Here is a 14,968-nt window from a genome sequence, read left to right as displayed (position 1 = left end):
GACCTCCAAGATCTAAAAGCAGGAGTCCCTGGTCCAAACCACTGCTAAAATTCTTCCCTCAGATTAAAAACCAGAGTCAGGGGTGCACAGAGTATCACAGAGACAAAGGCCTATCCTATAGTCTTGGGACACAACAAAGTCCCCCAAAGGCAGGAATGTGCCCATGAAAGAAAAATAAAGTCACTGATCCAGTCACTGTACACAAGAGTTGAAGCTCTGAGCAAAGGACACACACTCCAAACCTAAAGCTCAAGGTGGCCACATGGTGGTGTTGCATTTCCTTGTATTTCATTTTTTAAGAAGGAAGAAAGGCAGGGCTCTTAGGCTAAAAGTAAGTAGAATAGTTTGCAATGAATTGGATACTTCAGAAAACTGCCAAAGCAGGAGAAGTCACATACCCAGGCCAACCGTTCAGACATAACCACTATGACATTTTGATGAATTCCTTGGTCTCTACTATGTATATTTAGCACATTCAAGATGCTATCATACATAGATTCTATATTTCACTTTTTGTTAAATTTTATTTAAATAAGTTTGTATCATGTTACTATCAGTTAAGGATCCCTCTGAAAATGCTTAGGGCCTAAATGTTTCAGATTTCAGAGTTTTCCAAATTTTAGACTACTTGAATACACATTAGAAGTTGAGTATCCCTAATCCCAAACCCAAGTCTGAAAGGCTCTGAAACCTGAAACTCTGGGGCACTAAGACAATGCTCAAAAAGTGTTAGATTTTGGAATATTCAGATTTGGGGTTTGGGAATTAGGGAATACTTCAGCTGTATTTTTTTTTTACTCTAGTAACTATAAAATATTCCAATATATAATGTATATGCTTATACCTATATGTGTATATATATAATACACTTGAACTTATACTTACATAGTCTTAAATTTTTTCCCTGAATCCTTGCTATTGAAAGAAATAGTTCATGGCTGTGACTTTAAAGAGGTGGAAAGGGGACAGGGGGGAACATAGCAGAGAAACATCTTTGTGGTGATGGAAATATTCTGCATCCTGACTGTGGTAATTACACAAACCTACACACACATGAAGGTGGCAGAAAAGTGTGTGTGCACATGGACACACACAAAAGTGTGTGAAAAACTAATGAAATGTGTTAGAGGTCTGGGCACTACACCAATGTCACTTTCCTGGCACTGATACTTTCCTTCAGGTTGATAATCTTTATCCAAAATGCATAGAGCTAGTTGTGTTTTAGATTTGTTTATTTTTTCAGATTTTAGTAAGCTGAATGTATAAAATAAGATACATTTATGTTTCATATACACCTTAGCAATATAGCCCAAATACAATTTTATACCATTATTTTAACAATTACAATTATTTTCAATAATTTTGAATATGAAAAAAAAAAAAGTTTCCTGAGGTTTCCACAGGCAGCATCAGGCCAGAGCTCAGAAAGTTAGACTGTGAAGCTCTTTGGATATCAGATTTTCAGAGTGAGGATGCTCAACTTGTATTAGTTTCACAAGATGCCATCACTGGGTGAAGGGTACACGGGACCTTTCTGTATTGTTGTTACTACTTACTAATAACCTATAATTATTTCAAACTAAAACTAACAATTTCATTTAAAAACTAACCAACAGGTATGAATAAGACCCAATACCTCTCATCAAGTCCCATTCCATGAAAAGCAACAAATTACTTTTGCACCAGCAGAACAAGCATTACTTGGCATTTTACAAAACTCAGAATAGAAAATATAAAGTTCATACCTTTGGGTTAAGCTTTGTAAGGTCATATCTCTTTTCTGAAAGGTTTAATACCTGCAAAGGGGAGGAAAAGCTTTTAGATGAATCATCAATTCCAGAGACAAAAGCAGAAAACACAAGTGCACTTCACACAGTGCCTTTGAAGTATCAAAGATTGTCAAAAATTGAAAAGTACAGATGTGTATGTGGTCATGAACAAAACACAAAATAAGCAAGATAAGCACAGCATATCTGAATCCTTCTAAATCCCTACCTAAATCCTATGGTTTACTTAAACTAGCACTAAAACAGGCAATTTACCATGTTATTTTTTTTTAAATTCTAATAACCACAAAATACTTCAATATATAGAACATATACCAATATCTACATATAGACAGTTATATAGCACAGCTCTCCTGCTCTTGCTCTGGACTGCAGCCTTGCTCAGAAGACAGGAGGCACTGTGGGGAGAGCAGTCTCTCCTCTGCATTATGGGGATGACCCAAGCATGAGAAGCCCTGAGTTCTGGACTGGCCATGAGACTCCACCCAAAAGTACACTGAAAAATCAGAGCAATTTGTGGAATCTTGCTAAATACCAAGTGAAGCAAAATGGTAAAAAGAATATTCCAGCAAAGAGGGGGCCTCAATAGTAACTAAACACTCCTTTCACTTTGGAGATGAGGTCCGAGGGAAGCAGAAAGGAGGGGCCTGTCCAGGTCAACCCTCCCATATGGTAAGGGTCACCTTTGCAGTGATTTAGTGTGCATGGTTCATTCTTAACCCCCTCTTCAAGTACCTCCTGGTTCTACTCAGTATTGGTTCCATCTCAGCCCTGTGAGAATCATGAGGGACACAGCTTCCCCTCCTTGGAAGGCCCACAACACCATGGACATTCTTCATAAATGATTTGTTGAGTTCAGGAACTATTTTGTTTTAAAATCTAATCATCAGATGAATATGGATAAGGAGATGAACCCTGCCCTCTGGACCTTAACTTAGGGTCTGCACAATACCTAACACCTGTGATACACACAGGCGAATCTTCAAATTCTTCAAAAAGGTATTTATCTCATTGCAAGTAACAGACACCCACCCACCCCCGCCAGTCTCCTTGGGGAGCTCTGCCCTGAAAAGCCTCACACAGTGACAGGGGAAGAATGGATCCCAAACTCAGCCAACAGCCATCCAGGGCCTGGGCTTTTACATCTTCTATTTGGGGAGGGGAGGACTTTCTATGCTGGGGAGGAGGGAGAAACCACAGAAGAAAGGGCTTGAGCTAGCATGATCAGTCTGGGTTGCAGCTTACCAAGGAGGAAGCCAAGGTTCTACAGAGACCACCTCTGTGATAACAGAAGCAGCCTGGAAAGGAGGAAGTCCTGACATGAGGTGCAGCCACCTTGGGGACTTGGATGCCCCTTCCTTGCCCTTTCCCTGTCCACTTACTTCCCTGTCTGAGCAGGTCATAGCTAGGACAGAATTCAGGGGAGAAAGGCTCGGGGGGAGGGGGGTATTAGAAAATCAAGTTGCTAGAAGGGATCCAGCCCATTCCTAGAGAGGAGATAGTTCTAGAAGCCGTGGGAAGGTGAGCCAGGCTGCTCTGAGTGGACAGAGGCAACGTCCTCTCTGTGGCATAAGTTCACCTCTTTAGCCCAAGCCTAGTCACAGAGGAGAAAACTGATAAGGGTGATCATAACCCGTTGCTGGCTACAGTAAGATTAGCTTTACAGTAAGTAGATAAGGCGGCAAGTTAAGAGAAGGTGCTCGCGGGCTGTAATTTAATCCCAATAGCGATTCCAACAGCAGAAGGAAGAGAGAGTCCACGTGGGCTAGCAACCCTGGGAACAGATAATAAGGGGCCATCAGAAGGAAGAAGATGGCTGAGAAGCTGTTCTTCCCAAATCTGGGCTCCCTCCCCCAATATCAGGCATGGGTTTTGAAATCGAGTCATCTGCTAGCCCCAGGAAAGATCTTTTGTGAACACCTGCCCTATCGCCTTCCTAGTACACTGGAGGAGAGCCACAAACAGGGTTGCTTTTTGATATCAGGGATTGCTCATGGAACCAGCCGGAGAGTGCTGGCTGAGGGATGTCCTGTGGCACTGGGAAGCCGAATCACTAATGAGACAGCATCCTCAGTGTGGGACAGAGGTGGCGGCTGTCTGCTCAAGAGCCCATGGCTGCTGCCTGTGTGGGAGATAACACTTCCCCAAAGCAAGCCACAGATGGGCAAAGTGCAGGACCACGCTGCTGCACTGGCCATGTGAGTTGGGCCCTGAGCCTGGTCCTCTGTCAAAAATGGGGGCACCTGTGAGCACCCGCTCCTCACATAGTGCCCACTGTAGGACCGGTGCCCACTCCTCCCTCCAACAACACACCATGGACACAGAAAACCCTGCCTGCTTACCAGATAGTTGTCCCCATGCTTGGACTTGAGCATACGCGTGACCTCCTGCAGGTTGAGCAGATAAGACTCTTCGGAGCAGCCAGCAGGGAAGGACACAGCAATGATGCGCTCTGTGATGTAGGTAAGGTCCAGCTCATGACCATCCTCCATGGTGGGGCTTAGGGCTGCGAGCCTGCTGGGAGAGAAGAAGGAACAGTAAGCAAATGGGAAGAGGGAAAGAGGACCAACACTCACCCTCTCGCGTTTCTGCAGGAGAACTGGAACAGCAGGCATCCTGGGAATCTGACACATTTCTCCACTCACAGGAGCATAGGGGTTCTAAAATCCCCTGCAGGGCATGACTGAGTTGATAATTCCCTGCAGGGCATGACTGGGGTTGATACAAGGTATTAGCAGGAAATAAGCAGAGAAGTTCAGAGCAACAGCACAGGGGCTTGTAGAGAAAGCATACTGGGCAAGAGGGTGTGGGGACAGGCAGACTGGATCCTTGGAGAGAGAGAGCCTCAAACCTCCTGTGAGACATCAGGAGGGCCAGCACAAGGCAGCTAGAGGAAGAGCATTTCAGACAGCAAGGATGGTACGGGCACAGCCGGGGCTGTCAACAGCAGTAAGCAGCCCCTATCTGCCTGTAGCCTCCCAGAAGACATATGGCCAGAGAAGAGGCTAGTGAGGTGGATGGGCTAGATCATGGAGGTTATGATGAGCCAGGGAGGGGAGGAACCAGACTGGATCATCGTGAGAGAAGATCCAAGCAGGAGTTTTAGTAGTCACATAATCAAAGTGTTTTCCTCTATTACGTAGCAGTTCCTTGGCTTCTATTAGACTGGGTATCTGTTCTATTTAGGCTCTGCTAAGACCCAGGGGGTTACCTGTGTGCAGAGTACAGGTGGCTAAGACAGGTGTCCAGGTATGATGAAATCAAGTGGAGGAGAGAGGTGCACAGAAATAGCAAAGTAAAATCCAGCAAGCTGGACTTGAGGACATGGGCAGGGCTGGCTGTGTAAGGACCCAGGAGCCCAAGATGACTCTAGAGACAAGGGCTTCCTGACGCACTTTTTCACTCATGAAGAGCCCCTAATGACATTAGGACTAAGGGTGGTGCCCAGGAGAGGTGGCACTGGGTCAAACCCAAGAAGTGACACTAGGATATGAAACCAGAGTAGGGTCACAGTGTGTCATGGGAAATGTGTTCTGGTCACGGAGAGGTTCCCACCAGTATCGCATTGTTACTGCTGCTGTTATTTCTTTCCCACTCCTGCTACATGTCTCTTTCTGAAAAATTCAAAAACAATAAAGCCTTCACAGATCACCCAACTTTATAATTATCAACACAGGGCCTGGCAAGGGCCAGCCACTGCCTGACAATATCCCAGGGGCGTCTTCTACCACTTATTGTCCTGTAGCAGTCTCAGATATTAATTTCCCTTAAAAATCCTATAGTAATAATTGCTAAGAGACAAGAGCACTCCTTCATTAAAATGCAATGCCATTATCACACCTAAAAATGACACCATAACATCAAATATCCAAAATCATAAATTTGTTCTTTATAGCTTATGTGTGCAAATTGGTACCCAAACACTTCTCAAGAGCTTTTTAGTTTTCTCTACCTTATTCATCTGATATAGATGCTAAATGTCTGGATTATTTTTAAGAATCAAATCTGATTTTCTTGAACTCTGATTTCTGAAACCAACAAACAAAAAAATAAAATAATGTGCCTCCTTGGGCCATCAGGATTTACAGAGGGGGATTTTTCCTAAGGCTTTGTGGATCACTGGCCAGTGGTAGCCTTGGGGCACCTACTTGAAAGGAGCTGTCCTTCAGTGCATTCTAATCAACTCTGGAACCCACGGTAGGAGTTAGGCTATGTGCAGTCAGGTTACAGCAATCACATTCTCTATTGGAAAACAATCATAGTCCAAGAGCAAGCCTGAGACCCCAAGCTACTAGGGAGGCTAAAGCAGGAGGATGGCAAGTTCGAGACTAGCCTGGGCCAGCCTGTCTCAAAATAAAAAAAATAAAAGGACTGAAAATGTGGCTGAGTGGTAGAACCCTTCTGAGTGAACCCTTAATACTGGAAAGGAAAAGAAAGACGATCTTGATATTTCCACAATCCAGGCTCCTCAGACCAGAGATCACATTCGGAAAATAGGCATAAAACCTGATGTGTATCACCTTGATTATTATTTTTTAAAAAACTGAAAAAGAAATTAAGACGGCTACAGAATAACATCAAGTCCAAGTCTCCCCTCTGAAGATGAATCCACCCCCAGAGACACAGGAGGGTTACCCAGGGGACACTCACCGCAAAGGCTTATCACAGCACAGAGAAGACGGTGAAGTGGAGCTCCCCGGAGCCTGCAAATAACAAGACATGAATCATTTTGATGTTTCCTTCCCCACCAGCCCACATGGCACTTACACCACTGAGAAGGGACAATGACAGCTGTCCCACAGTTTAATCATCAATGGTAAGTCAAACATTGACACTATTGCCTTAGCACCTGCAGGAAAAGGTCACCATCCTATTAGGGTTTTTCAGGCCACACAGTGACGTGTTTCCATGAACTGGCAGCAGGACAGGGCTTGCACAGGGGAATAGAGACTACCCTCCAGCCAGGGCAGGTTAGGCAGAAACCGGTTTTGCTCTCCTGGGCAGGAGGTGACCAATCAACTGCAGCCATTTCTACTATTGGCAATGTTGTTTACTTCAAAGAATCAATTAATGAAGGACTTTTGGGAGCTCTCGATTACATTTACTCTTTTTTAATGTGCCCATCCTATAGAGAGAAAAGCTGCAGTTTATGGTCATGTACAGTTTCCAGAATGCGTGAGCAAGGGGTGTGTTATACACCGAGGTCAGGAGTGATTGCCAGCAACTTAATGAGTAAAAATGACTTCCAGCATTTTAGAAGTCAGGAGACTGGGGCTCAGAGAAGTAGAGGTCACATCAAAGATTATACAAGTAGATGAAGAAGAGCAGACACTGCACATCGCTCTGGAATACCCTTCCTGTCACAAGCCAGGTGACAATTCAGTAAGGGAGCACACGGCCTGTCTCACAGGCACAGGCTTTTAAACGCCTATCTGTATCCCACTGACATTGGTCAAGAGACACCTCAGACACCCCTAACTTACACCTGGTACTCCTCAGTCAGTGTAGTGAGCAGACAGAAAGTGAATCCTCCCGGAATCATCCAACCCAAAGTTAAACCAGCTTCAAAACCAGAGATGATCACCTCAGCCTCCCAGACAGAAGCAGGAATCAGCACACATTCTGCTGTACACCAAGGTATAGGGGAGCCTTCCTATATCCTCATCACCCTCTCCTTCTCCCTGGGTGAACCCAGGCCACTCTTCCCCTTGGTCCCTCCCTTTTGAAGTAAGGACAGTATTAGGACCAGCCTCACAGGGCTGTCCCGGAGGTCACTGATATCATTCCCATCAAGGCTTGGAACTCTGTTTGCCACCAGATGACCCCACAGGTCAAACCTGGCCCAGCAGATTCTTGAGCCTACATGCCCTGCCAACCTGATGTCAGAGTCTACCATCCCCTGTGCCCAAAAAGTCATGGGAAGCTCAAGGCAGGTTCTGCTGATCCTACTAAATCCCTGACCTAAAGCCTCTCAGGGCTCAGCCTAAACAAAATCAAACAAGATTTGTTTTTTCCTATGAGAACAGCAAAAACAGAAATTTTGAAAAAGGTTTTTATAAACACTGGTGAAATGCAAATTGACTAATTTTGTAAGTCACTGACAGTGTGTATAAAAGGCATTTAGAATATAAAAGGCATTTGAAAGCATGTGACCCATTAATGCAAGAAACAGATCATAAGGAAAGGACTGGTACTGACAAGAGGGCCCACTGCACCAGCATTCATATGGCTGCAAAAGACAGAGAGTCAGCTAAAAGTTGAGCGTTATATCTAGATTAAATGAGTAAAAGAGGCCCAAGAGGAAACTGCAGCTCTGTAGAAGATGATGGATGTGCTGACATGTCTGAGAAACATGACAGCAAACAGGGCTGCCGAAGCTGAGGATGGCCCATCAGCAAAGAAAGAAGAGCACAGATGAGGTCACTATTGATAAATCCATCATGCAAATGAAAAATGTCTTGGTTGAAAATGCACCGAATCCACCTAGCCCTGCATACATCCTGGTTTAGCAACACAGCAACGCTGTGTAATGTCAGTCATATCCCCTCATGACCACATGTCTGATTGGGAGCCCGTGTGGCTGCCAATGTCCAGCATTCTTGAGAGATGGTCAGACAACCTATCACTAGCCCAGGAGAAGATCCAAACTAAAAATGCACAATTAAAATGTGGCGCACACCTGTAATCCCAGCAGCTCAGGAGGCTAAGGCAGGAGGATCACAAGTTCAAAGCCAGCTTCAGTAAAAACAAGACACTAAGCAACTCAGTGAGACCCTGTCTCTAAATAAAATACAAAATAGGGATAGGGATGTGGCTCAGTAGTCAAATGCCTCTGAGTTCAATCCCAGGTATGCCCCCCCCAAAAAAATGTGAAGTAAGGTTACTGATAAATGTATTTCACTTCAACAACAACAACAACAAAAAAGCATAAAGTCCAACCATTACCAGTCCAGCCATCACTAGGTCCAACCATCGTAAATCGGGACTGTGTGCATATGATTCACACATATATACACTCACACTTACAGGCACATGTGGACACATGGCCAGAATGCAGGCTAATTCTGAAATGTATCATTACTCTTCCTTTTTCTTATAGGAGCACAGATTATGAGTCAAATGGAGAGAGAAAGCCACCATGCCTACAGCCAGCCTTGAGGCAGTCCCAGCTCCCAGCAAGGCATCCAGTCCTCTTGCTCACCATCAAGGGGCTGTTCATGTCCTCTGTCCCAAATTAGATGACTCCTGGGTAAGGAAGTTAATAAAGGGTTCTGTCGAAATGTCTTGAAACTGGAGAGTTCTCACCAAACTAGAACCACTTACATTCAAACTCTGTGCTGGCTGAGAGGATACAATGGCTTGAAGAGGGCCCTTGCCTGAAGCTGTAGTCCAGCCACACCACCTGGATGTGCCACCCCAGAGCAGCTTGCCCTCACTGCCCCAACCCCTTCCTCTCAGCTCCACCCATAAGACTGTTTCCCAAGGTGATATCACCTCCCTTGGACTCAGCACTAATCCTAGTCAATCATCCAAATCACTGGCACAGTCAGGGATTTTGTCATTTTGCAAGGAAGTTAATAAAGGGTACTGTCGAAATGACAGAAAGAATGAATAAATACCTGGGACCCAGGCTCTGGAGGTGCACTGTATCTGGGCTGGAGCCACCACCCTAACCATCAGTTTCCTCACCTGTAAAAGGGGCAGATGTGAGAGCTCAGGTAATACACATATAACTGATGATGAGAGCTCAGCAATTAGAAAGAAGACACTGAATTTTAGCTAAAACACACTGGATTTTAGCGCAGGGCCCTGCTGAGTGTAGTGAAATGCACTCAGTTCCCAAGAAGGCAAGATAATGACATACCAGGAGTCTGTCTAGTTTAATGTATAGTAAGGCTAAATTTAAAACTCCTAAGATGCAATCATAATATAACCAATCCCCACACATAAAAAAAGTCTAACCAAAGGGTTCTGCTTAGAACAAAATAAAGTTTCATATGTCAAAGTTTCTAAAGGCCTCAAGCAGAAAATGGCCTGGGTTTGAACTACCAAGGTCCTAGATCACAGATGAGCTTGTTGCAATGTGACCATAGGCTCTATGCCTGCTCAGACGCATACCCAAAATACAGTCATTAATCTAGCAAGGCCATATCAAAACCCAATGTTACCTTTCAAATACGGTTTGAACCCAACAACTTTCACATTAAAATTCAGTGCTCATTGTGAGTTATAAAGAGGTGGGACCAAGCAGGACCTTCAGGAGATGATTAAAGCTCAACCTTCATGCATAGATTACTTCACTCATGGATTAATGAATCAAGTGTTTATCTGGAAAGCGGATCTGCTCTTACAGGCAATTTGGCAGTTTCCTGGATGCGATGCCTCCTCTCACCATGTGACACCCTGAACTGTCTCAGGACTCTGCAGAGAGTTCCTGATAGCAAGAGGACCCTTCCAAGAGACAGTCCCTTGACCTTGGACCTCCAGAAGCTCCAGTTGAACCAACCTATTACCCTTTATAAATTGCCTAGTCTGTGGTATTCAGTTCTAGAACAGAAAACAAACAAAGACACCCACTTACTCTATCTCTTCAAGTATTTTTTAGTTTCAGAGCTTAAATAATTTTGAATAATACTGTTGTGTAACATCAAGAGACATTACAATAACTCATTGGCCAAATTGCTTATTATACAGAGAAGATCTGTGACTGTTAAATACTGGCACCAGCATGACAGGGTATGGAGGGTGCCATCCTCCCTTACACAGAGCCCTGGAGGTGGATCAAAGGGCGAAGGGTCTGAGGATGCATAAAGAAGTGGGTGTCCCTGAGGGAACCCAAGGCTAGTTCCTCGACTGCAGAATGAGAGGAGCCATCAGAAAGGGGCAAAGACTGTTCTGTTCCAATATCCTCTGAGAGCCAGGCACAGTGGTGCACACCTGAAATCCCAGTGGCCCCGGAGGCTGAGGCAGGAGGACGACAAGTTCAAAGCCAGCTTCAGCAATTTAGCAAGGTATTTAGCAACTCAGAGAGACTCTCGCTCTAAATACAATACAAAAAAAGGTGGGGGGGGGGCTGGGATGTGACTCAGTGGTTTAGTACCTCTGAGTTCAATCTCTGGTACCAAGATCCAATATCCACTGAGAATGACTATGCTCAAAACCTGAAAGCATGCACATTTTAACCACTGCCACACAATTTTTTAAATTGTTGGTTGAGGCCAACAGGAGGAAACTTAACTGTGTGCCACCACTGAAGACTCTATATCTTGAGTCAGCACAAAGTCAGGAAGAGCATCAAATTACACAAGGGTCACCTAAGCAAAGCATTTCACAATAAAAGCTCCACACAAGGTGTACATACCCACCTCCTGCCCAGGACAACACCCAGAGGAACACCTTTCCCAACTTCTACAGGGGGAACAGGGGGAGGAGCAGGAACTCAGCCTACCCCCTATACAGCCTACTTCTGAAGCGAGCCCCTGTGCTCCTAAGAACCATCCCTCCAAGGTCACAGAGAACTGGATACTCACACACACCCCAGCCCCAGACTGCTATGTGCCAGCCACATGTCTCCCACCTAGAAGGAACAAGCCCAGGCCTGGCCACTGGCAAGACCAGTGTGTACTCAGCAACTACCAGATCCTGGCCCAAGCCCTGTGACACCCTCACCCCAGAGGGGTCTACTACCTGCCCTACCTTGTCTGCCCCATGTCAGATAAGCATCAGGGAGGGAAAGAGGCCATTCCTAGAGGGATCTAGTCTAGCACTGTGCCAAAGAGTAGAAAGAAATGGTGCTAATCTGATCTGTCCCTTTTAAGCAAGCATCTGAGATCTGATTTGCCGGAATCCCTCTGAATCACCCACAGGTTATGGTGGGAACTAAGTGCAGATTGCTCCAACAGTAGGCCTCCCATAACACCTTGGGCTAGAACCCCCCTCGGATGCTCAGGAGGCTCTGACTTCAACTAAGATGAGAAGAGACAAACCCCCCACTCAATGGGAAGGGTGGCCAGCAGTTTATCAAACACCCTACTAGTCAGTGACACAGGGTGACACAAGGCTATGCTGTCACGGTGCATTACCTACACTTGAACCCCGTTTTGGTTTGGATATGAGGTGTTTCCCAAAAGCTCCTGTTAATGTAGGAGTGTTCAGAGATGAAATAATCATATTATGAGAACTGTAACCCAAAGTGAGCTAATCCACTTGATGGATTAATAATTTGAATGGACTCACTGGGTACTGACTATAAGTAGGTGGGTGTGGCCAGAGGAAGTCACAGAGGCATGCCGTTGACATTTATATTTTGTCCCTGGTGCTTTGCCTTCTCTCTCTGATACCCATCTGCCCTAAGCTGAGTTGCTTCCCTCCACCACACACTTCTGCCATGATGTTCTGCCTTCCCTCATTCCCAGATCAATGCAGTTAGCAACCATGAACCAAAACCATGAGCCCAAATAAACATTTTCCTCTCTAAGTTGCTCATGTAAGGCACTTTGGTTATAGCAACAAAAAGCTAACTAACACACCCACTTTTCATCCACCACGGTACACTGAATGCCTTTAGGATGAAAGGGACACTAACCTGCAGGAAATTTATTAAAGAAATATCTTGGCTCCTAAGAAACTTCTACAAGTTGTTTAGAAAAATCTCTACTAGTGGACACCAGTCCTGCAAGTTTATGTGGCCAACCCACTTTCTATTGATGTTTAGCAAAGAGTGTTGCCCACTTCCATCCTTGGAAGGCCTCCTGAGATGCTGTTCTTTATGAACCTACCAGCACTGACAGCAACGACAGCCAAGCCCTTCCTCAGCAGAGTTCCCATGAGGCAGAGGCACAGGTGTCCCCTGTGTGAGGGTAAAAAACTCAGGAAGCAAAGCCTCCTGCCAGCGGCGGCCAGCCTACACCTCCCTCACCTGTGTCCCGGCTGGCTTGTGCTTATCAGGCCTTCAATTTCCACAGATGCTGGAAGAAAAGAAAGGAGGAGGAACTGGGAGAGCCAGAATCCCTGGCTAAGGTTGAACTTGAGAACAGCACCTGGCCAAGACCGCCCAATTCCAGGCTTCACTGCCCTTCACAGGAGCCTCCCCAGCAGGGCCTAGGCACCCATCCCAGTCACATGACAAAGCGGCCCAGTGGGTGCAGGAAGTCACCAACCTCCCTGCTCATCACTTTCTCCTCCTGATAAAATGACAGCTGTGGATCAAGCATGTGGGGGCCATTCTAGCCCGGGAACCAACAAGTCCATTAGGTGCAAAGAGGAGGGTCATCATCAGAGAATTAGGTGATTGACCCAAAGGGACTCTCTGTAATTATTAATTTAAACATAAATTTTGAAGTTAATAATTTCTTTCACTAAGGATATTATTGTTTGTTACTTGAAACAAATGAAGCAATAGCAATTTGCATCTAGAAACCTAGGAGACCATCTCTGTCTAAAAGGAGGATAATGAGCCCATCAGCATGAGATTCTGTGTCAATACACATCATGATAGTAAGAGGGACAGAATCCTGGGCACACTTTGCACATTACAACACAGGGTAGGGGACACAGGCTGAACAGCATGAAAGCAAAGACACCCTTCGTTGAGAGAAACCAGACTGACCTCACAGCCAAGGACAAGGGCACCACGTCAGACAGTCAGGCCCAATTTCAGGCTCCATCTCTGCATCCCTGCCACATTGGGACATTATCATCATCTTCCTTCCAGGGCTGAGCTCATGTCCCTACCTCACCTTGGATTAGGAGTCCACGCAGGGCTTGGTGTAAAGCCTGCTGTTCACAGTGATTCCCCGACCTGCGGTGTAATGTCCTGTGGAGCACCACTCCATTGTGTCGTCCTTCAGTGCATCATCCTAAAGTCCCCATCCCACAGCACACCATTGCTAAGACCTGCAGGTGGGCTCTCAGTGAGCCTGAGTGCAGTATCTCTATGAGAACCATGCTTCCCATCACAAACCGTGTCTTCCTTCTCAGGAGGGCAGACCCCATGAGAAGGAATGCCTGGCGTTCAGATGTCTCTGCACCTTTGGGTGCAGACCTTTGGCTATTTAGAGAACCAAGAACATCCATGGCAAGGAGGAACGAGATGGTAAGGGCCCACGGGTCTGGTGGGGGAGCACTACCAGGAGTTAGAAAGGCACCATAAATTCTCAGAAAACTATTGCTAAAGAATGTTTTCAGAACAGAGCTTCTCTCCTGGCCAGAGACCATCAACACCATGCTGGCCACCAGCTGGCCATGAGCAAGCACACACTCTCTCAGAAACATCCAGCAACGTCCACTGCACACACAGACATGGGGGGGGGGTGTAAAGGACAGGTCACCACTCACTCTGCAACAAAACCACCCATAAAGTCACAAGATCCCGCAGAGACTTCCCAATCCTCCATGGTGGATGGGGCTCCAGCTCATTCCATGCACCTTCCTAGAGGCAAGATCTGGAAGCCTCCTGCACATCCCTACTCCTGAGAGGCAGGTTAGTTCTGAAACAAACTTGACATCCAGGACAGCCTGCCCAACTCTGGCAGGTACAGGGTTTTATTTTCACCCACATCATTTTTGACTATTTTGACAAAGTTTCTAAAAGCTCACAGGACAGAAGCAGAATCCAGCATGAGGCTCATCAGAGTATGATTATACATCTTAACATCTTTCAGCTGTGGAATCTTGGACCAGGGCACTTAGGAGCCTCAATGAGTCTATCTGTGGAATGGGGCAATGATATCCCCATTATGAGGACATTCATGGAATGAAGACAAAATGTCCAGAACCACCTGATGCTAAAGAAGGCACTGTTGCTTTCCTCTAGCTCTTCACTGTATGTTACTGTGATGCACCCACATTGAAATGTGCAGCATCTCCCTTTCCCAGGAAGGTCACCACTCGGTGTTAAGCAGATGCAAGTGAAGAATGAAGAGCTGAGCAACTCCACCATGTGCCCTAGAAACCACAAGCTTAAAGAGGTGAGTTCTAGGACACAGAGGCTGGAGGAATCCAACAACCATACCATCGGGATGCACAAGGCACTCCCTTATCACACAGCACAAGGTGCCCAATGTAACACAGTATGGGCCATGTCCCCAGAACCCTGGCTCATTCAAACATCCTAAATTGCCTTGAATCTAGACCTAGACCTGTTCCTGTAACAGGATACCCAGTATCATTAGCATACACTT

At 45.7% G+C, this 14,968-nt stretch overlaps 1 protein-coding gene across 8 annotated transcripts in view; it reads right to left on the bottom strand.

The window, feature by feature from the left end:
• Tns3 (tensin 3) overlaps positions 1-14,968 on the bottom strand; it is a 266,681-nt gene that overhangs the window by 136,639 nt on the left and 115,074 nt on the right. For 5 of the 8 annotated variants that reach the window (XM_078039777.1, XM_078039776.1, XM_078039770.1 and 2 more), the window contains 3 exons: positions 6,438-6,490; positions 4,130-4,304; positions 1,746-1,796 (listed from right to left, as the gene is read on the bottom strand). In XM_078039777.1, coding sequence (XP_077895903.1) covers positions 1,746-1,796; positions 4,130-4,279 — 201 coding nt within the window. In that variant the 5' untranslated portion in view covers positions 4,280-4,304; positions 6,438-6,490. The remainder of the gene's footprint in view (positions 1-1,745; positions 1,797-4,129; positions 4,305-6,437; positions 6,491-14,968) is intronic. The other 3 variants (XM_078039773.1, XM_078039771.1, XM_078039774.1) reach the window with 1 other exon arrangement.

Source organism: Ictidomys tridecemlineatus, chromosome 2 (genome assembly GCF_052094955.1).
Source record: "Ictidomys tridecemlineatus isolate mIctTri1 chromosome 2, mIctTri1.hap1, whole genome shotgun sequence".
NCBI lineage: Eukaryota > Metazoa > Chordata > Mammalia > Rodentia > Sciuridae > Ictidomys > Ictidomys tridecemlineatus.
Note: the sequence above shows the minus strand (reverse complement) of the source record. Positions and strands in the feature narration are given on the sequence as shown.